The sequence below is a fragment of the Anser cygnoides genome, chromosome 7 (genome assembly GCF_040182565.1).
Source record: "Anser cygnoides isolate HZ-2024a breed goose chromosome 7, Taihu_goose_T2T_genome, whole genome shotgun sequence".
In the NCBI taxonomy this organism is placed as follows: Eukaryota; Metazoa; Chordata; class Aves; order Anseriformes; family Anatidae; genus Anser; species Anser cygnoides.
In genome coordinates this window covers 24,481,529-24,504,391 of record NC_089879.1, presented here as the reverse complement: position 1 = coordinate 24,504,391, position 22,863 = coordinate 24,481,529, and the positions used below count along the sequence as shown (strand labels likewise).

General features: G+C 43.0%; 1 protein-coding gene across 4 annotated transcripts in view; it reads left to right on the top strand.

The window, feature by feature from the left end:
* The window catches only part of MCU (mitochondrial calcium uniporter), a 79,285-nt gene extending 56,502 nt beyond the window's left edge, over nucleotides 1-22,783 (top strand). For 2 of the 4 annotated variants that reach the window (XM_048069636.2, XM_048069637.2), the window contains exons 2-8: nucleotides 9,400-9,469; nucleotides 13,451-13,621; nucleotides 14,764-14,868; nucleotides 17,121-17,281; nucleotides 17,740-17,943; nucleotides 19,609-19,725; nucleotides 20,861-22,783. In XM_048069636.2, the coding sequence (XP_047925593.2) occupies nucleotides 9,400-9,469; nucleotides 13,451-13,621; nucleotides 14,764-14,868; nucleotides 17,121-17,281; nucleotides 17,740-17,943; nucleotides 19,609-19,725; nucleotides 20,861-20,938 (906 nt within the window). In that variant the 3' untranslated portion in view covers nucleotides 20,939-22,783. Of the gene's footprint in view, nucleotides 1-5,201; nucleotides 5,348-8,985; nucleotides 9,004-9,399; nucleotides 9,470-13,450; nucleotides 13,622-14,763; nucleotides 14,869-17,120; nucleotides 17,282-17,739; nucleotides 17,944-19,608; nucleotides 19,726-20,860 lie in introns of those variants that run through there. The other 2 variants (XM_048069638.2, XM_048069639.2) reach the window with 2 other exon arrangements.
* The last annotated feature ends 80 nt before the right edge of the window (nucleotides 22,784-22,863 follow it).

Genomic DNA, 22,863 nt, shown 5'->3' with positions numbered 1-22,863 from the left:
GACCCTTGTAATCTGGATAGAGAGAATTAGTAGAAGCCAGGATTTTTTAAACCAAAAAACCCTGAACCAAATCTTCAGGAATTCTTTTCATAATATTGTGTATACTGGCAACAGATTGCTTGATGACCACTGAAAATGCATAAGAAAGTTTTTGGTCTGCCTTTCTTTTTTTATTGTTCTTTATGTAATGATTGAACTTTGATCCTCTGACTTAATTGTTATATGGCCTTGAGGTGTGTTTTGGCATAGCGCACATGTCCGTAAACTCAGTTTCCATTAGTTTCCCCAGATAGAAGAGGGAGGTTCAGGAAGTGACAGAACGAATGGCAGTGACAAGGGTCTGGCCACGGGCTCTGCCCTGGCACCTTGCTGAGGACGTTCAGTCTCTCCCTGTCATGCTCGACCTGAAGCTGTGGCACCAGTGACTGAGGTTTCTCTGACAACAGCTCTGGCCTCAGATGAAATGATGGACTGAAGTTATTAGCTTTCCCGAAACTTTGTTTAGCTGCTAGTGCCTCTGTTGCTCTTTCAGGCTATTAGATATAATTACGTTGTTTGGTTTTGTAGCACGGTGATTTCATGCAGGGGATGTTGAAATGAATAGCTTTGAGCTAGTGAGACTGTTAAGAGATGCCATTACCGTCATTGCTCTTCTCAAAAATGAATTACATAAAATCCCCTTGGTCTCAGGGTGGTGTTTTCCTTATCTTCCTGGAGATAACGGATGATGAAGCAGTTGGTGCAGGGACTCGAGTCCCAGCCAGATCCATTTGCGGCTTGGGTCAGGAATGGGTGGTTTGGGGTTAAAAGCTCACCTCTTCCAGGGGAGCTGTCAGGCTGCAACTGTAAGACCTCAGTATTGAGGAGCTTGGGGAAATAGAGCAAAGTTTGCTTTTCTGAAACCATGCATAAAATGCGGTGGGGTGTCATATGGCTGTTCCTTGTGCTGTGTACAGAAAGGGGCCAAGCCTGCTTTTACCTCTTGCAGAGAGGGCAGGTGAGAGGAGCTAAAGCAAGTCCAACTGGGAAGCCTTCAGAGCTGAACCCAACATGCTATTAAATGTCAGATTTAAAATCAGCGTGTTCTTACTGCGTTGGATTAGTATGCCAAAGATGTGCTCCTGCAAAGCACTGCCATTCGCTTATTTAACTTATGCTGAGTTGCCTCTTTAGGCACATCCTTCTGGCACATGTTAGGTGACCATGGTGCAATTTCCTCTTTCAGGGTGGACGTGGGAGTCTGTCCTTAAAAATAGGTGCATCATTAACTGAGGGGTAATTAAACATTAACATTATAGAGGTATTCATTTCTCATATAAGTTCGTGATCTGTTGTCTGGTAGCACAGTGAAACAATGCTCTTTAGTGTCTTTAAAATACTCTTGTTTTTTTGTTGGTTTTCTTTTTTGTTGTTCTTTTTACAATGATAACGTGCGAGGGAATGTAAGTGATTGAGAAGTCTGAGTTGCACAGTAGCAATCCTTAGGACAGGTTGCATATCTAGGGGAAAGATGTCAGGCATCCACTCTTAATCCAATGGAAGATTTTTGCAGAGCTTCATTAGCATAGGACTAGTTAAAGTTGTTTTTTTTTTTTACTGTACTAATCACACCCAGTAGTCAAGTAATGTGAATGGAATGTAGAAGGTGAAGAAGCATTTTAAGCTGAATGTCCTAAGCTTTGGTATTTCTTACAGGAGAAACTTGGCCAATAGGAATTAGCCACAGGTATTTGTAACCATTTACCAGAGCTATGGCTTTTCTCTTAGAAGCTGAACTTCTGAATGTGAGAGTATCTATGAAATATATCTGGTGCTTCTGGGTAATACTTCTAAGTTCCCTACCTAAGTGGCTCATATGGGATCCAGTCCTAAAGATAATTGGGTCTCCAAGGTTCCCCTGTAAGGCCCCTCATTTGGGAGAGGGAGCTTTTTCTCTTTAATGCTTGTAGTGACTTGATATGACTTGGTGGGTACAAAGGACCTGCCTTGTTCTGCCCAAGGTATTCCTCAGCTGCAGCTCCTTGCACTTCTCCTCTGCCGGTTCCCTTTCTGGACCAAAATCAGGTAAGGTTGGTTAGATGAGTTTTTTCTTTTCTTGTAGGAAAACAAGTAGGGAATTGATGGTGTGAGTCCACCCAAGTACTGAGATGTACTGACGTGCTGTGTTTTGCAGGACATCTATTTCAGAGTATGCAGCTTCTCTGAAGCTGTACAAATGCTGATGCTGACTGAAGTCTGCAAGAGCCTGGTGTTTCTTTTCAAGAGCTGAAAGCCAAGTTCCCTCATGCGAGTTTATTTCCTTGGAAAACCAGTGCGAGTTGGCCGCTCCCCAGTGCATGCTGAGGCAGAAGGAATTTCCGTGCACTTGTGGAAATTTCACTTCATAACTCAGTTTACTGTTTCATTCTTGATCTTGTATATGCCAGGGGTACACCATTGGCTGCTGTTTCCTTACCAGGAAGCTCTTGCTACTTTTTATGCAGAATGGCAGCAAGGTGGGAGAAGAGAGGGATCAGAGCTTCTCTGTAAACTGGCTATAACATAAGGAGTTGGCTAATGTGGTTAGATAAGAGCTCGAGACAATAAAACCACCAACAGCAACAACAGAAACGGTAAGGTGCTATGCAGGAATCAGTCTGATTTCTTCTCTCTGCTTATACAGTAATCAGATGTCAGTGGCTGATAGAGATGATCATGCAGCAAAGAACCCTGAAATGAGTGGAATAAAAATTAAGAAAATTGTTTAAACTCCTTCCTAAACCAGGATTTGAAGCCCTTTTAATTTGAGAAAAGTTAATAGAGGAAGAATCAAGTAATAAGTTTGGAAAAATTCAGCTTTGAGTTGTCTTTGTATGCAGGCTGCAAAGCTGACGCAGGCTTTAAATATGTAATGGTATTTTGTTTGCTTTCTGTTTTTTTTGTTTTTTTTTTTTTTTCTCCAAGCCTTGAGATGCAAGGGAATTGAATTCTCAGCTTTTTCCGGTAACCATGAGGGCTGCCCTAAAGAAATGGAATTCAACTGACCTACTCTGGTAAAGCAAAAGTATTTAAATAGTGAAACCGTGATCTGGCATCACCAACTGCAAGGGAGACGTTCCAGCCCCAATTTTCGATGGCTATAGAGGTAGGGAGGTTGTGCCAGGTTGGGAAGGAAGGACTGTGGCAGTCTGGTGTACCATGGTTATCATCTGTTTCAAGTAAAGTAGGAGCAGTGTAATTATCTGCAAGTTGTTGACATTTACAGGAAAATTAAGTATGTAGCCTGAAATATTTTTTTGTTGGGGGAAGAAGTGGGTGTGGATGGTGGGAACATGAGGGAAGCACCTGTTAAAAGCAGCAGGGACTGCTTGACCAATGTGCTTAACGTGTCCGTTAAAGTTTTTCATCACCTCATCTTCCCACTCCTGCCCTCGGCTCTGTCAGTGACTGTTAGCAGTGATGTTCCTGTTACAAAACTCATCATTGCAGCATCTCCACAGCAGCAGTAATGCTGGGAGAACGATGCAGTGAAAAGAGGGAGCAGCTGCTTCATTCTGTTACGTTTCTTTCGCAGGGGATGCATCTCCTTCCTCCTACCCCCACCTCTTCCTGGACACTGTGGATTACCTGTTTCTTTTTAGGCAGAAGGGCAGAGGAAGCAGGATGAGAAGGGAGTATTTATAGCTCACCTCCTGTTTGCGTTCCTCGTAGCAGATGTGATCGAGCTCTGTGCTAATACTGGAAGAAGAGAAAATTCAGGCAGGAGTGAGAAGGGTGGCAACTGAGGACCATTTGCTAATGTGTAGGTCGTATGAAGTGCTTCAAAATGCCAAGATTAACACTTCCCACATCTTACTGGCATTGCCTTTTTTTGTGTCCGTCTTCTCAGCCTGTTTAAAAAAAAAAAATCACAAAAAACAGTACTGTTGTTCTGACTGGTTCTCATTGGCTTGACCTTCATCCACAGAAACATTACCCTATGGAGGCATTGGGTGAGAAGTGTTCTTTTTGAGGCAAAATCTGACTTTGCAAGTGGGATAGAAGCAAGGTTGTGCTGACAGAGAACAAGAAATGAGTTGAAGGCAGTGGGATTTGGTCAGGCAAGCGATCAGATCCTGGGAGACGAGCTGTATGGTGAAAAGGGCAGCGAGATCTTTCACTTCCACTTTCCAGTTTCTGGTCAAACGTTTGGGGTATTTACTGCTGGGTAGCAAAAACTTGTGGTTTAAGTATTGCTCTTGCAGCAGTGTAGGGGCTGTATGAGGGTAACAGTGTGTGCTTTATTGTATGCCACATGCTCAAACACTAGCAGTCTGTTCCCTAAAGGAAACATTTCCTGAAATATTTGCTATGTGAATGTATCCAGAGACTGTAGCAAAAAGTTGGAGGAAGGCCTCCATACAGAGTTACTCTTATTAGTTGAGCAAATCCATGGTGAAGTAGAAAATCTCAATCTTTCTCTGAAACTGATCCCAAATGGAAAAATCCTGGAAGCAGGCCACAGAGTCCAGATGTCATGGAAGAATGGAGGTAAAAAAGGAGGGGGGCAAGAGAGGTGGAAGAAGCTCTCTGATGCCAGACTGACCTATTTTTATCATCTCTTTGGAAGTCTTTGGAGGGTGCTGAGGGAAAGCACCCAGCAGGAGCAGGGCTGGATGAGGCACAGTGCAGTGCCATGGGCATGAGGGACTGCCAGAGGTTCATCCTTGTCCAAAAGGCATTTTCCTGCCTCCTTTTGAGCCTGAGAATGTGATTCCAGGGATGTCACATTGATATCTTTCACTATTATCACTAGCTCACTTGCTTTGGTTGCGGGATTAGAACAAAAGAGAAGGTTAAGGGAGGAGAGAAACCATAGTAAAAATGGCATAGAGCCAATGAGAGGGATAAGTATTTGTGGTGTCAACAGAGAGTGCTGAGGGCAAAATGGAGCAGAGAGCCCACAATGGTCTTGTCTGTGCCCAGAGCCCTGCATACATGAGGGGTTGGCTCCCTTGCAAGCTTTGCTTCAGTAGCTGCTGTGTTGGGTGCCTGTGCCTGGGTGCTGGCAGTGGGGCCGAGGTGTCTCTGAGGGGAGGTAGGGGTTGGTTCCAGAACCTTCTGGAAGGCTCCAGCAGGGGTCTCTGAGGGGAGACCAGGGCTGTCCCAGCTGGTTCCAGAATGTTCCGTGAGGGTCCAGTGGGGTTCTGTGAGGAGAAGTGGGGCTGCCCTGGCTGGTTCCAGAACATTCCAGAAGGTTCCAGCAGCCCCACCACAGGGCACAGCAGAGCCCCTTGGCACCCCTGAGGAAATGAGGAAAAAGTGCGAAGATGTTGGAAAAAGAGGAAAGAGGCAGGAAAAGTGTGAGGAACAGCCCTGCGAGCCCTTGGTAAGCTACACGTCTTGGAGGATGGACGAGAGATTTCTGGTCAGAACGCCATTTTGCTCCATTTCCTCCGCTTTGCAAGCACCCAGTGTGAGGGGGAGCAAGGTGGGAGGGCAGGACCTGATGACTAACGATGAAAGCACTGTTGGAGAGCGATAAAAATGTAACAGGCTGAGTATAGGAGCAGAACTAGCTGGAGCCCTGAAGTAAGATTGATAAAAGGAGCTCTTCAGCGCTTTTGAGGCGAGTGGCTTTGGGTTACTGTGATTGCTCGGGGAAGCTTGCGGCAATTCTTGTCACTGAGATACAGGCCAGGAGGTTTTACGATAACTGCTGTTAGAGCCTGAAAAGATGTGGTTTTTTTCATGCTGTGAAAGCAGGGCTAGAGGAAAATAGCTGTTGCCCCCTGGAAAAGGTGGGCTGCTTCATGGCTGGCTTAGGGCAGCCTCAGTTCAAGCAGGCCCTTCAGAGACGAATGTTGCGGCTGGCGGCTGCAAATGTATCTTGTAAAATGTCTTAGCATGGGTGATTTTTTTTTTCTTGCACAGAATATACTTGGCATTTCACAAAAGCTCTGCAATGTGATGGTTAATTGCACTCCAGGTAACGACCTAGTAGCATGTCTTACTTGTGTTTCAGATGGAGATTCACCTTTTAAATGCTTTCTTTTATTTCCTGGACAACTCTTTTTAATCGGACTTTGGAGACTTGGTAGTCTATCATTTGGTAATTACACAAAATGTAGAACGTGAGTTCTGTCAGATTGCTCCCTCTTTTCCTGTCAGAGAGCACTTGCTGGTAGCTACAAGACTGTTCTTCTATTACAGCTTTGATTAACTTTGTCACCAGCATAGATTTGAGATAGCTATGCCAGGACCTCTAGAGATGCTGGTATCTGACGTTTGGATTGTCCGATATAGACCTTGAGAAGGCTGGAGAAAATGCTATTTTAGACAGAGGACTAGGATTTTTTTTTCCACTCTTGCTCCCTTAATCATTCTGTTGTGCAACCCTGAGTCTTAAGGTGTATCTTAGCACCAGTGAGACAGGAAACGAAGGATTCAGTGGTTGTGAGAAGTGAATTCCTGCTTGTGTTGTCTTCAGACTCACCAAGCCACGCTGGTGCTTAAAGCTCCTCATGTCAGTGTTTGGGATTTGGTGCTTTTCATACTCCACATATCACTTTGGAATTCGCAGCTGAAACCCTGGTGTAGTTATTCTACATTTCTTTGAAGCAGTGAGCTGTTGACTGCAAACAAATTGTCATGAGATCTGGTCAGTGAAGCTTGAAACAAGTTCCTCTCTTCTACCCTGCACTGCTTCAGTCCCAAACTTCAGCCTTTGTCAGAATTCTGCATAAAGCTGTTGAATTGTAGATGTGTAGGATAAAGGGTTGAGGCATTTCTCTCCATCTTAATTCTAAAACAATAGTCACCCTTCAAGAATAAAACTGATTGATGGTTCCTCAAGCTCTCACTAACCTTGGATGGCAGGAGATGACGTTTGGGTCTGTGCTGACATGGAGTTCATTTGTTCCTCTTTTTCCCTCTAACTAGTAGAGACTGCTTTCCTAGATGAGAGGTTTCTGACAGCAGCATTGCAAGGCGCAGTTCAAACTGCAGCAGTGACAGATATGAGAGGTTTAACCAATGTCTCTTTCTATAAAATGCAGCAGTGGTGTACTGCTGTGTGGTTAGCGAAACGTAGAGTTGGGGCACACCTTCGGGGGGGTGAAAAAATTGTCAAAGAGGCTGCATCTGAGGACACCTCAGCTTTTTATTAGTCATCTAACATGCTCTGTTTTTCAACCTGTTTTGCCTGTGTTGTGTAAAGGCAAGGAGCTTTTTGGAGCTAGCTTGTACCTGTTAAATGTTCATGGCCTTAAGGTAAAGTCATTACAGATGCTAGCTGATAAAATCTTTCAGTTATATAGCTGTTTTGTGGTGAGATAAACCTGGGTTTAGTGGGTTGTAGGATTTTTCTGAAAACAGCTACTAAAACTTTTGGGCTGCTGTGCAAATCTGGTAGGAAGGCAGGCTCCTGGTGTGCAGTATTTCAAAAACAGATGATTAATGCCATATAAAAGGGAAGAGTAAAGCTGTGAGAAGCACAGCTCTGCCATGGGATCGAGTGAAATAAATACAAAACCAGTGCGTTGTGAAAGTGCTCTCACAGATGGTTCTGTCTCACTGTATAAATTCTGCACACTTAGTATCACACCAGATAGTATAGTGTTTTCAGAAGGATTACAATTGAAGTTGGTGGTTTGAAATAGGAACTGGTCAGGTGTTTGGGGATTTTTTTTTGTGTTCTTATGGAGGTTTTCCCTCATCCAGTAAAACTCTGAACAGAAGCTCAAAACTGGCTTGTATGTGGCATGCAGCTTCTGACTTTTCCATGATGTAGTAGTGATGCCAAGGCTGGGGGGCTTGATTTGTCCAAAATGTGTGGCTGTACTTGTGTGGTTTGCTTTTCTTTTTTTCATTAAAAAAATTTTTTCTTCAGATGGGGTGGATTCCTGGTTGCTCAGCAGTAGCACAGGGGTGCTTATCGGTCCAGAAGACTTGCTATATTCAAATGTCAAAAGGCAAATTTGCCCTTTGGTTCCCAATATAGTGTTGTTTTGTTTTTTTTAACTTTACCCTTTCCAGACTGTGCTGCTGACTTCTGTTACAGCTGTTGAACGCAGAGTTCCTCTTTGCTGTTAGTTCCCTGACTCCACTGTCAGAAGCTGAAAATGCAGTTGCAGCAACAAGCAAAATTGAAAATGACTTCAATGATTTTCATTGTCAAGACTGGGAAAAATGGAGTGTCAATACAACATGAGCTCGAGTGAATTCCCAGAGCTGTCAATGCCCTGACCATCTGGGCATAGGTCCCGCTTTCGAGACTAATGCAGCTGAAGCTGTCCTCGATTTGCATAGCAGGCTCCAGAAGAAAAGTAGCAGAGAAAGCTTCTTTAAGTAGGTTATTGAAAGCAACCTTGCAAAATATGGAAATCTGGACAGTTTGGCAGAGAAATAATCAACAGCCTGGGCTTTGTTTCCAAGCTTCCATTAGAAATTTACTTAAAGCAAGCCCTACCTGTGGGATACCTTTATAGAAATGCAGGCTTGGCAGCTGTATTTTAAAAACAGCAAACAAAAATCCCCAGGAATGCCTGTGTTGGACCATAGCTGTTGAAAAATCTGGGTGGCAGTCACTTGAATATATACCCCTGAGGCAGAGGGGAGCTGGTGTTGTGCCTTACTGTTCTGGTAAAAATGGAGCTTCTCTTTGCCAGAATTGTAATTTTACTGGGGGGGGGAGAGTGGTCTGTTAGTGTATAACTAATATAAAATAACTTATCCTAGAAGACAGGCTACAATCAGGCTGATTGTAGGCTTTCATGAACAAATTAGTCCCTTGCCAAGGTTGAAGAACATATGAACCATTCACGCGCTTCCCTCTCTTATTAGGCTTATTCTTTTTATAGCTTGGTATCGCAGTATTTGTTTCTGTCTTGGACAATTTGTTCTATCTATGAACAGGCATGTTTACTACTTGTATCTTAGTTTGGCTTCCATCTCTGTAAGGGAGGAAAAATAATATAATTCAGCAGAGAAAACAACCTAAGAGAATGAACCTCGTAATCCAGAACTCCCTAAACCTTCCCAATGGTACGCTGGATCTTAACCTTTGAGAACTGATGTTTGTGGGATTTCTCCTTTCCATGTCTGCATGGTAGTCTGAATTGAATTTCTAAAAACTAGCTTACTGTGGCTTTTTTTTTAACGTTAGGGGGAACAAAACCCCAGCTGTTCCCTTGCACATTCTCACTCGAAACTAAATATGCTGAGAGATGTGTAGGGTGAGCTTGGCCGAGGGGCAGAGCCCTGCTGGGCGGCAGATGGCAGGAAGGGGCTGTTCTCGCCTGGTCTCCGGTTTGTCGGAGGAAATGCCCGGGCATCAGGGCAGGGGATGGCGGGAGAGGGGACAGGAGGTGGCAGTGGGGTGCGATTCTGCCGGATAGCGTGACTGAACGTTTGTCCTTTTGCTGTGCTTGTATTTTCTAGGTGCATCAGAGGCTTTCTCCTTGGCAGAGTGTAAGAGTGGTCTATTGCAGTACGGTAGTGCCCTCTGATGGTGAGTGACACAGAGAAACTTTTGGCTTGTTTTCAGCTTGAGTCATGTTCCTTGACCCCTTTTCTGGTTGAGGCTTTGCTGGCTGGAAGGTAATTCACTTTCGAAGTGAGGAAGTGACAACAAAGTCAGTCAAGAAGAATCAAGGAAACAGTCAACTTTTCTAATAACTGTTCTTACAAAACCGGACAGGCTTTCTGAAGAAGGGATGTCATTGCATGCAACTGTCCAAAATTTTTGCTGGGTTTCCTCCTGATGTAGCTGTGAGCTCTGTGTGATGCCTACCTTTCAGGGTACTGCATGTCTTGTTAACTTTTTAATGTGATGAAAACACAATTCATACCAGCCACTCAAACAGTCGAAAGCATTGTGTTTGCTGCTGTAAATGAGTTGTGAAACCAAGGCAGTTTTGTTCCTTTATTTAAATTCTGGGACAGCTCAAGCATTAAGCTTTTTGTGATAAGGTTGTCATAACATAAAGCAAAAGAATGTGCTGCTGAGGTAGGTGGAACTTTAAAAATCTCCGTAAGCAAAGAGGGAAACAAACAGCTTTGAGATGCCTGCCTGCTTAACATCTGTATGCTGAGCACAGAGGCTGACATGCTTATGCTGACTGACACCAGCAGTTGGAGGATCCTCTTCTCATTAAGGCTTGTTAATAAAGCCTGAAAGCTAACAAAGTGAAGGGCTCAGCCACAACTGCTCTCCCTGCCAGGAGAGTGACTGTGTGCAAACACAAAGGGAACAGCACTGCTATGGAGACCTCAAAATAAGAACTGGAAGGTTTAAATAGAAGTGTAGAGAACAAACATACGGTTGAGAAGATAATTTAAGTGTGTAGCTACTTGCCTGATTTGATTTACCCCTTCTTATGTTATGCCTAAGTATTTCTCTTGTTATTTTTTCCAGTAACTTTGCATTTACTAGCAGTAGATATTCAATGCTGATCTCTCTGACCACCCCTTTTTTATTGTAGCTTTTTTCTTAATGTGTTGCTCAAGTTGTTCTTGACATCTTTTTTTTTTGTAAAAAAAAAAAAAAAAAGTACTGAAGACCTCTGCACATACAGCTGGTTTAAAACTTTGTGGCGTATGGATGGAATTAATGCCTCAAAGAGAGTTCATGCTTAATACAGCATGTAAAGCTTTTAAAATCCTACATGGTCTTATTTAGCAGCATTCCTGACCAACTAGTAGGTGTCTGCAAGTGCTGGTATGCAATTACCTATTTTATTTGCCCCATGCACCTAAATACTGGCTTAAAACTTGATCAGAGATGACTAGCTAAAATCTTACCTCTATAATTAGTGAAATGCCAAGATACTTTGTCCAAATAGTTGGAGTTTTCCTCTTGCAGGCCATCCACAGGGCTGTCAGAGCAGAAGAGAAGGCAGACAGCTTTATTGCTTGTTAATAACTTTTACTGCGGCTGTCTGTTGCAGTTTGCTAGGTCTGTGTTATTGACAAGCCCCTTGTTTTGTAGGGTTTTTGATTTGCCTCGGAGCTCTTCCCCCTTCAATGCAGTAAAAATCTGACCAGACATAACTTGTGTGGGAGGCAATGCGAGGATCAAACTGGAATTATAGACTTTCTCTAGCATAATTCACTGGTGGGAATGACTTCTACAAGCTTTTTGCAAGGAAAATGTAAAACAGCTGTGATTCCAGACTTAGGGAGTCTGTCCTCTGAAGAAACAGTTGGGTCTCTGATGCTTCACCTCAGCTGGATCTGTGCACACTTCTGGTGCTGGTGACACACAGTGACCCACTGCATTTGTTGCTGCAGTCTCCAGCTGGTCTGTGCAGGGTAAAACATGACCAGGCTGGAGCTGCGTGTACTTCCCTCGCAGCAGGCAGTCCTGGAGCTGGGTTCTTCTCTCAGGAGAAACAGAAAGGAATTGGTGCAAGCACTCAGCACTCTTTATCTGTTCCCTTCTACAATGAACTTGCTCACTATATGGTCAAGTAGTGTTTTAATAATGTTTTTCATGTCAGTTGAGCTCTCTGCAGCAGTCTTGTGGTTATATAAGCAGTACATACGTTAACGTTGTACGTGCTGCTCACAGAATCAATGAATTCAGTACTTTGTTGGCTGTTTTAAGCTTCTAAACATGTTGATCATTCCTTTTGAGCCTGCTATCTTATGTGGAAAAATCACAAGTGTAGTTAATGCTCTTACATTTCTTACCAGCCCCTTGCTCAAGTGCTGGAGTGCATGACTGCAAAACCTGATAGCTCGAGTCACAACAGCTGCTGATGTGGAGCTTGAAATTTTTTCTAACTGTCCAAATAAACTGGCAGCTTGCTTTATTTTTTCCAGTAAATATCTGACTGAGTTTTAAGCATTGAAACAATAAAGCTACTGAAATTCTGTCAGGTGTGACTGAATCTTGAGAATAGACACTTAGCAGTTTCCAAGTGCTGGGGCCTACTGAGATTCATCATCTATTTTAGATGTCCATATCTGGTCACCTCTACCTACTCTTTCAGGATGACATGAGGACATCTCTGTCAGCACTGGATAGCTGTCCCCTGGAAGAGGGAAGAAGGCTTTATATGCTTTATTCAGTTTATGAAGGCATGTGACAATAAGCTCAAAGCCTGAGAGAGCTGCTCTTCCTTGTAAAAGTGTGCGGCACTTGTGCAGCCTTTCTCAACATCCAGGAGCCTCCCTTTCCAGAAAGGCACGTTGCCCCAGGACGTGTCCTGGTGTACGAATGATGCTGCTATGTAAGAGTTCATCATCTGGCAGCAATTGACCTGAACAGGGAGGTACAAAGGCTGTGGCTGCACAACTTTCTGAAGAGCAGGATGCTGGGAATAGCTGCTTTTGGTAGATAAAACGTGTTTATTTGCCTCTACTTTGTAACTTTGTTAGCTGCTTGAATCAGCTTGGAATGTCAGCACAGGAGCTGGATGAGTTTGGATGGTGTGGCTTGTGTAGCTGGCCGTAGCTACAACAGGTGCAAGCACTAAGCCAGGTGCAGTGTGGGTGGGTGCGACTGCATAATCCTTGAGACATGGCAAAAGCTCTCTGCAACAAAAAACAGTACGTCTTTACATAAGAAAAACACGCAACAATCCCAAGTGAATCATTTTTAGGTGTGCTGCTATATCTTAGCAACTACTGCATTTGGGGAGGTTTGGACTGCTTGTGACTCAGTGGAGGGTTTAGGGAGTTTGAACTTGGAACTTTTCTTTTCTATGTATGGCTATCCTGAAGTACGCCGAGTGGGCTGTCTTGCTGGCAGTAAAATAATAACTAGCTTACAGTTCATACAGGTCACCACAATTTTAGAAAGGTGCAATGAAATCCTTAAGAATGCTTTTGAAAAAGCTCCTGACAGCACTAAAGAAATGGAAAATGTTGTTTTATCTACACCTAAAAAGTAATGTCCGTCTTCTGAAGTAGGAAGTGTATCGATCCCATGAATTTTAGATGAAATGACCTTGAAGCTTAAACTCAGAGTGCTGTTTCTACCACCTAATACTCCTGACTGCTCTCTTAAATATTTGTTGCCTCAGGACAAAGAGCAGGAAACCAGACCTAAACAAAAATAAAATGGCTTCAAGTAGGTCCTTACTTGATGTTTCCTAATATACACAATCTGCCTTTGTCTTCTGGGCCGTAAATCCTGCTAAATTGTGTAGTTCCGGTCTTCCCTCGTCCAAAATTTTCTGGTTCTCAAAATCTAGTCATTGTGCTTAGAGGAACTATCTTCTGTTTTTACTTTTCCACGTGGCACTGAGAGCTTAATAGACACTGCCAAATTAATGGGAGATAAAACTTCTGATGTCTCTCAGGTTTTTGTCAATGAAGGACACATCTCGTGATAGAAGATGAACCAAAAATTTCAAGTTTGTTTCATGTTGATCTCCTAACCGTATTTGCTTTGTCTCTGTAGGACAGATACAATTATTATGAGAAGACCTGTTCATTTTTAAGGGTAATTTTTGTTTTCATCTTTCTTTTTTTTTTTTTTTAGAAGTGACGGTAGTTTACCAAAACGGGTTACCTGTGATCTCTGTGAATCTTCCATCTCGGCGTGAACGTTGCCAGTTCACGCTTAAACCTATCTCAGACTCTGTCGGTGTGTTTTTACAACAGCTGCAAGCAGAGGACCGAGGAATCGATCGGGTTGCAATCTACTCAGCAGGTACTGTTGTTTACAAACTAATTGATTTACTCGCTTGACAGACATTTTTATCCATCCTTTCCCTTTTTAAGTAAAAGCTTGATAAGGTGTGAGTTCTCAGACGTTCCCCAGAAAGTAGAAATGTCACTTCTAGAGTAGGAGTATTTGTCTTTGGTCAGGTTTGCCAAGGAAATTGGATTGTAGAGTGATAGAGGAGGAAAACATTCTTAATGCTTAGCTTTCAGCCTCAAAGATTCCCTAACAGTAAGGACGTTATCTTTGTTGCCTGTCTGCTTGTATGGAATGACTTCAAAACACAGAGTGTAGTAGTAACCTGTGCTGGAGCACTGCAAACTTACACCAGCATACTGGGGGACTGCTGCCTGAGGCTGTAATGGTGGTGGTTGGTAACATGAAGTTCGTATTCAGAATGCACAGGATGTTACAAAGAAGTGGAAAAAAGCATAAGCCTGTGTTCAAGCTACTGATGAATATGTACACAGCTGTTGCCGGTGGTTTTGCCTGAAGGCCTTAAATCTGCCACGGACATGTTTTCAGTTTACCTCCATTAGGTCTGATATGTATACTTTAAGTGAGTTTCCTACTATGTAGCCTGAAGATGAGGGTTACCAAGCAGTTTATAATCAATTAGAAAGTGGGTGTGAAAGGTGGTACAAAGGAAATATCCTAGCTATGAACTCCATCATATTTCACTTAATGGCCTATTTCATTGTGTTTTGCTCAATTATGTATTTGTTAGTCAACAAAGCTCTGAAACATTAGTAAGTCTTACAAGAGAGTCCTTTCGAAGCAGCCACTTCCTTGAAAGTCTGATCATCTCTAATGCCAGTGGGGAAAGGTGAAGGTCATGTAAGAGGATTGTATTGCAGAACTTGGTAATATGTTCATGCTGTGGGGTTGAAAGGAGCTGCCTTTTACAAGATGACCCAAAATATCACAAATACAGAAAAGCAGATGCATCATAGCTTAGCTAGTGTTTGCCATGCAAGATCTCCCACTCTGTAGGTCTGGCTTGACAAAGAGTATTGTCTGCAGGAAAATGTGCAAGTCCCCCAGCTGGATATGGGATGGCATTACAGCTTGCTTAGCTGTGACATATTTAGGTCCTTTGTTTCTACTAATGAGTTGTGTTTGCCTTACAGATGGCACACGTGTTGCCTCCTCCACAGGCATAGATTTGCTTCTACTGGATGACTTCAAACTGATCATTAATGATGTCACGTACCATGTTAGACCACCAAAGAGAGGTAAACCAGCCTGGTTCTTGTGGATGTCAGAAAGGCATTTCAGTAGTCACTTGCCAGTTAAATTGCAGCATGTTTTTCTACCTTGTTCAAGAATGCAAAGTTTTTTTCTGAAGGAAAGCTCGCAGTTTCTAATCCAATCCTTGTAGTCCTACTTAGGTATTTCCAAGTGATCGTAGAGTAGTGATGAAAAGCAAATATTCATTCTCTTCAGGGCCAGCATCCCTCACAAGAGAAATAAATGAATAAGTACAAGAAGTAATTTAACCTTTTTAAGTCATTATGAAGTATTTGAATATAAAATGGGAATTAAACTTATTTGGAAGAACTGTTATCCCACTCGACAGTGAAGACTTTTGTTTCTGCAAAGTGTGGTACTTAGAATGCTGGAAATGAAAAACAATTCTAGTGTTCTTGTTCACAACGTGAAGATAGCAAGTAAAAAAGCAACTTCTGATGACTGAGAGATCTGTGTGCAGCCACTCGTCCTTAGCATCCTCCCACTCAAATCTGGGAGTGCAGCATTGGGTGAGATGCTGCTTCTCTGCTGTCTGTGGCTTAGGCTGACCTCTAATAGAGATGTTTGCTCCTCTCTCCGTAAAAGCCCCTTAAGAGAAAACTCTCCATTAAGATGGGATATCTGAGATGTGAACAGCACACAAGAACAGTTGCTCTCTCACTCTGCTGCTCTGTGTCCTAAGCGCAGTGTTTTCACATGCTTAAGACTTTTTAAGCCAGAGAAGTGGAGTCCTTGAGGATTTTACGAAGGCACCTCTTCTGGCTGTTAGCACCTGAGAGCAGGCATTGGTATCAGGCCTAGCTGGTCTCCACTCTAACTTTCAACTCAACTTAGTGAGAATGCAAATGTGGTGTCTGTTTCTGCACTGGAGAAACTGCTGTCCTGGGGCAAGGCAATTCATACAGCCTGCTCTCAAAGTGTTGGAGAGAGCCAAGTCTGTGCCAAGGAGTTGGTGTGGTTTTGGTTAGCTTGCTCGTATGCTATACCAGTGTTTTGCTGGCAGGTGAGCTCTGGGATCGCCTAGGTTATGTGGAATTGCTGCCTCTGATTCATTTGTCAAGGAGATTTCCATAGTTAGCTTGTACTGAAATGGATGTGCCTGTAAGGAGGCACTGAGATGAGTTCTGTTCAACTTTTAGCTATTGCGTTTCCTTCTTTACAAAATCACGCTGTGTATTTTGAAATGTGTGTGCCCAGACACTTAAGCACTATCTCTTGATAGTCACTTCGGTAGGGTCACGTGGGCTGCTTCTTCACAGTGGAGTAGAAGATGCTTAGCTGGGATGAGTGCAGTTTGCTTACTGCGTACCTTGGCACAGACCACTGAGTCACTTCTTTCTCTTGGGCTGCTAGTGTTAAAGCTTAAGCTGTCCCTAGCTTGTCATCTGCTTGTCATCAATCGCTCTTTTGTTTGCTGCTCTTTCAAGACTTATAGGCCAAGTCTACCTTCCCAGAAGGCAGGTTGCTGTAGATTTTCTGTTGGTTGTGTTCTCTGTGTTCATAAATTTGTTCTTCATAACCTAAGGTACAAGCCCAAGGATGCTACTTTTTTTATTTGCCTAATGTTGAGTTATTTTGCTTTATACTTACTTTTTTCCCATGTGGGCTGTGTAACACAATGTCAGTGGTCACGGCTCCTTTGTAGGCTGCTTTCCTGTAGGGATCCTTTTTGTGCTGCAGTGCAGGGCTGTGGGCTGTTTCAGGCAGTGGCTGTGTCACTACCTGTCTAAATGTGGAGGGGAGGATTTCATCGCCCTGTAGCAGCTCAGTAAGAGAGTTGCCCCCTGAGTATTGGGAAACAATTCCTGGCATCAGTACTCAAAATAATTATAAAATTGCATGTTCTTGGAGCCACTGACCTAAGATCAGTGGCTGCCATAGTCAAGGACTAGAGTTGCTGATGGCCTGGCAGCTGATGTGATCGATCATACTAGTTGTTCACTTGTCTTTACTGAGTCTTGCATTTAACTACAGATCAAAAGTAGCTGTTGATATCTGGCAAGCTATTAGCATGCATCTTCTTCCTGTTCTTATCAAACTTTAGGAATATCCGATAATAAAGCCTGGTTTTCTTTCAAAGACGTTGCATTATCTTAGAGTGCTGGAACTCTTCCAGAGGCTTTTGTATTAGAAGGACTGTTTCAAATGTTTCCTGTGCGGAGTAATAGCAGTTTCTGAATTGTGTGCAAGAAGTCCTGTGGATAAACGCATATAAATCAGTCTTTTTCTTTCCTAGAGCTCTTAAGCCATGAAAATGCAACTACGCTGAATGATGTCAAGACATTGGTTCAGCAGTTGTATACCGCCTTGTGCATTGAGGAGCACCAGCTGAACAAAGAGAAGGAGCTCATAGGGAGACTAGAGGAACTGAAGGAGCAACTAGCACCGCTAGAAAAAGTGAGAAGCTTCTCGTTTGTATTTTACTTATCCTCTAAATGCAGTCTTAAATCATGTCGATGTTTTAATTAAGCCCCGGCATGCTTCAAATATGTTTGAGGTCACTGAAGAAGTTGCCTCTGTGTATACCAAAGTACATCTGTTTCTGATGTCTGTAGAAATGTTGTTTCCTTGCTTTATGAGAAATGGAAATGAACCTGCTAATAGAGACTGGGGCTAATGCAACAGAATGTTTCTGAACATAGAGGAATAAGCAGCTTTGCAAAGTATCCAAAGCATGCTCAGAGCGAAATATGGATGATGGCAAGATACTGATGGAAAAGTCCAGAGTTGTCTGCATAACCTAGACTCGATCATGTCCCGACTTAACATTAAATATAGGTACAAGGTGTTATTTTTATGTTACCTATTGATGTGTTTTTCTGAGAATACAAGGCATGTGCTTCTGTTTTTTCCAGGTTAGGCTGGAGCTCAGCAGGAAAGCAGAGAAGAGGACGACCTTGGTGTTGTGGGGAGGGCTGGCCTACATGGCCACTCAGTTTGGGATTCTGGCCCGCCTCACCTGGTGGGAGTATTCTTGGGACATTATGGAACCAGTCACCTATTTCATCACCTATGGTAGTGCCATGGCAATGTACGCTTATTTCGTAATGACTCGCCAGGTAGGACTTCTTGTGCTGACATTGACACTCCACTAGAAGACTTGATATGAGCTCTACTCCATAGAAAAATAGCAAAATCACGCCTACTAGAAGTTGCTTTGCTGCCTCTTTAGCCGGCTGGCACTTAGATGCCACCTCAATTAATTTGTGCTCTCTTGGCTGCTGATGGGGGGTGTTTCTGGTGGTGGTCATTATTGATTTCCTGATGTCTAACCATAAACATTTGTATGCTCTGTGACTGACTGCCTCAGCTATACGAGTTCACGTAGTGGCACAAAATGGTTTCTGCATGCACACGCACACTGATTTGTTCCAGGGGGTCTCTAAACGTTATGACTTACCAGCCTAAATACACCAAATGTGTGATGTACCTTCTGCGTTCCAGGGAAGCGCACAAACACAACTCTGATGTGAGGTGTTGGCCTTCCTAAGAGATAGGAAAGGCTCAGGAATCGTGTTGGAAATGCTTTTGTTCAGGTGTTCTGGCCGCCTATCCAGATGAAGCAGATCTGTTTGAATGCTTTTTCCTTGGTGCAGTTATGGATCTGTTGGCTCTTTATTTGGCTTTTCAGTATTTTTAAAAGTAGACTAGCTCTATTGTTAGAAACTTCACACAAAGCAAGAGCTGTGTTGCTCTGGGTCCTTGTAGTTGTGACAGACTCTCAGTGGGGATTTCTGTGACGTGGTTTGTATTACCACTCCTATTCTAACTAGACAATCCCACCTGAATAATGAAGGAGGAAGGGCTCGGTCTCTGCTGTCACAAGACCATCAGAATAGATGCCATGGGTGTTCCAGCACAGGGTCCCAGGGCTCTGTTAGCTGTGTCGTTTCAGGGGCTGAGGAGATACGTCCCTGTCACACTGTTTTCTGCTAAGTGCTGTTGTAACTTCTGCCATGTTTGGACTCAGACATGATGTTTTAATCAAATCATCTGTATCAACTAGCATGCATTTCTGTCACTAGAAATCTCGTTGTTTCAAAGTGGCTTGACTCTGAATGCAGTTTTTCTTCACCTGACAGCCCAGTTATTCTGTGCGTACCAGATGGAGACTGGGTGATTTTCCAGTGCTTTGTAGAGGCTATGTGGGACTTGGAGTTAACTGCTCTGAGTTATCTGTCTTCTAAAAGTCTGGCTTTTTGCAACAGCGTATTCCTGGCAAGAGTTGTGGTACTGCACTCTTGTTCTTGCCTGGGTAGGTTGGTTATGAGATGAACTCATGAGCAACTAATGTTGTTTTAATTGTTTATAAAATTAAGGAAAGGAGAGTAAGGGCCATTTGACAAAGGCTTATTCTGGTACTTAAAGTTTTTTTCTCCCTTACTCCTCACAAACTGTTGGTGTTGCAATCCTGAAGTGTCAGTTTTTGTTCTCTCTATGCAGAAAAAGGCGCACGCGTTCAGGAGTGTGGTGATGGTAACTTAGCATTGGGGTGTAATGTACTAGTAGAGAAGCGAACGGCTGACCACTGGGTCTGGCTGGGATGTAGTTAATTTTCTTCATAGCAGCTCCTGGGCTGTGTTTTGGATTTGTGACCAACACAGCATTGAAAACACACCACTGTTAGCTATGGCTGAACTTCCAAAACATCTGCTGCGTATTGTGCTAATAGTATACTGCGCTGTCATGCTTTATTCTGACCTTCTCTCCTATTTTTTCTTTAGGAGTATGTTTATCCAGATGCCAGAGACAGACAGTACTTATTATTTTTCCATAAAGGAGCCAAAAAGACAAGATTTGACCTAGAGAAATACAATCAACTCAAGGATGCAATTGCTCAGGTAACGAGAGCTTTTTCCAGAAATAAGGCAAATTACTGCTTGCTAGTTCTTCATCTGCTATTAATAGATGCACCTCCAACAAGAATGGATATCTCTAAGGTTTTCAGCCCATTTTTTTTGTCACAGCCCCAATGCAATCACTGAATTGGCTTTGATGTGCCCAGGAATAGAACTGCTGGATGTATAAATCAACATGAAACAGTCGCCTGTACCTATCTGTAAGGGCCTTTTAGAACCTGCTAGCAAATCTTGAGTTGCTTCAGGCACTTCATGCCTCAGAGGAGCCTAATTCAAGAATTCCTTTCTTCTCAGCTCCTACACACCAGATGGATTTAGTGAGAAATGGAGACTCGCATCCATTCAGTTCATGCCTCCCTGACATAGCACTTCAGTGCGCTGGGTAGCAGACCTGGAAAATCATGTTCAAAAAAGCTGCATTGTTAGTGCTGATGGGGGCAGATTTATTGTATTACAGGGGAAGACCCTTGTGGCAGACTGTCCCTAGTGTGGGATCTGATCAACAGAGGAGTCGAGAAGAGATTTGTCCTCGTTTTTGAGAGCCTTTCTGATAAAAGCAGGCATGAGCAGAAAAAGCAGGGCTACTGCATTCTCTTTTTCACTGTATCATTCTCTGTTTATTCCCAGGCTCTGGAAATGACAGTGTAGGATATACAGGGCAAGATGTTATCCCCCCTACCTTGGAGAAGGAGCTGTGTGAGGAGTAGAGAGAGCTCAGAGCCAAGACTGTGTGAAAGACTTCTGATTTTTTTTTTTACGCTCTTGAATACAGATTGCCTTGGGTGGCTATTTCTGTAGTGCTTTTCTTCTAGTATTGACCATTCCTGTTAATCTAGCTCCTCTAAAAAAGTTCCATTGAGTTTATGGGAACATGTTCTCTTCCTACCATATTCTTTAAGTGGCTGCGTGTCAGCAAGTTCAGAGAAGCACAGAGCAAGTGAGAGTTGGGAATGGTTTGCTCGAATCCAATCCTGTGACTGTTTTTGTTCCTTGAATGCCTCAATTTTGGACAGGAAGAATGAGGAAATAAAGAAAAATTTTCCCTTCTGGAAAGGGGCATGGGGTTGGGGAAGGTGTATCGGGAGCCTGTTCTTTATAATGCATCTTTTACTTTTAGGCAGAGTTGGACCTTAAGAGGCTTCGAGACCCGCTGCAGGTTCACCTGCCCATCCAGCAAATTGATGAAAAGGACTGATCAGCAACGAAGCTCTGAACCCCGGCGAAAAACCTGTTCATAGCTCTTGCCTTTTTAATTAAAGCATTGCAGGTGTAAGCTGGGAGGTGGCATGGGGGTGGAGGGTTTTTACCTTTAATCAAGACAAAGGACTGTAGGGGGAAATCTCTTAAATCTGAAGATGGGGGCATTGTGGAATGTTAGTTCTGAAAAGGGCTTGGCAAATAGTCATGTTTAAAACTGTGTGAATGGCAATTGTGTACAAATACAGGATTGTGGGGGGTTCACGAAAAGAATGTAATGCTGGGGTAGGGGCGTCTTCTTCCAGCTCTGCAGGGTCTGCCTCTTGATAAGACACCAGCAGCCTGCTTAGCTTTTTAAATTTTCCTTTACCTGATTCAGATCTCTCTTTCTCTCTCAACAACAACAAAAAAAAGGGATAAAAAGAACAAAGAATCCAAGCCACCTGGAGCTATGGCCGGTGATCAGAACTTGCACTCCACCGCCATTAACGCGCACACTTCTGATCAGACCTGGTCTCTTTTATAAAGTTACTACAAGACTGCTTTCTACTGGAAAACCGTGAGCTTCCCCTCCCCAGCCCCACCCCGTGTGCTCCACTGACTTCCTCCTTTGCGTATTTGTAGCACAGACTGATTGTAGCCACGTGAGAGAAGGAACAAATTCTCTTCTGGACATTTGATAATTGATATTTTGGATTATTCCATAATTATATAAACTTTGCGTCCCGATGCCCTTGAGCTCCTTCTAGAAATCCATGGCAGCATTGCATGAGAGTTTTTATATTCAGTCTTGAGAGGGCGATTCCCCTCTTCCTACACCAAATCTGATAGCCACCTGGACTATGAAATTATGAAGGTTTAAAGGATTATGAAACTGTCTCAGAATCATGACTCTTGTTTAACTGAACAGTTTTGGAATGTGGAATAATTAAACTTGATATTTGATTGTTTGTGTAACGGGATGAAAGGTTTCATATATGGTCAGAGCATTTTCCTTGCCCAGAGGCTTTTCAAAAGCCCAGAGCTCTTACAGTGCAAGACACAGAACTACTTCAGTTTTCTAGCACTTTCCCCTACTTAAGTAGCTTTAAACGAACTTTGCACCCACAGGTCACAATTTCTTAGGAGTGGCTAATGACATCTTTAGTTCTTAGCTAAAAGAAATAGAGGAAGGAAAGTCAACCCATTGCCCTCTCTTCTAGCCAAGGCTGGCTGATTTCTAAGCAGATAAAACACCTCTTCATTCAAAGCGGGTCAGTCTCTTTTTAGCATCCTGCTGATAAATACTGCAGGGACAGGATGGAGCACTAAGCTTTATACACAGAAAAGCTGGCTGCTTTTTTGATGTTTCACTACTACTCCTCACTGAGTCATGGAAAGAGGCTTCTGTGTTTTTTTTTTAAGAACCATGTTTAAAAACAAAAAGAAAAACAAATTAGTATTAACTAGATGCCAGGTGCCTTGCAGATGTGGAAACACAGCTGGGATTGCTGCCTCTTCTCACTCAATGGCATGTTGGACCGAATGGGTGCATGTTTCTAGTTTTTTCTCCCTTCCCCTTTTCCTTTGTCTTTCAATTTAATTACATTGTGTGATTATTTTTTATGTTTTACCCTGTTTGTGTGATGAGTTTTAAAGGGGGAAAAAAATGAACACAATCCTGTAGCTGAATCCTTGGTGTGTGTTTGGGATGAGGGAGGGAGCATGGAGAAAAGTCCTTCTTTAAAAAAAGAAACACAACAAAAATAAAACCTGAACATGTGTAAAATCCTGTATCATTTATGAAATATGTATAAAAGAGCAATGTACTTCTGGAACAATAAATAACTATTCAATTTTTGAATTGGTGCTCTTGAATAACATCATTTTCCCCAGCTATATTCCATGTGTGGCAGCCGTCTCCTGAGTTTCCTCCATTTCTTT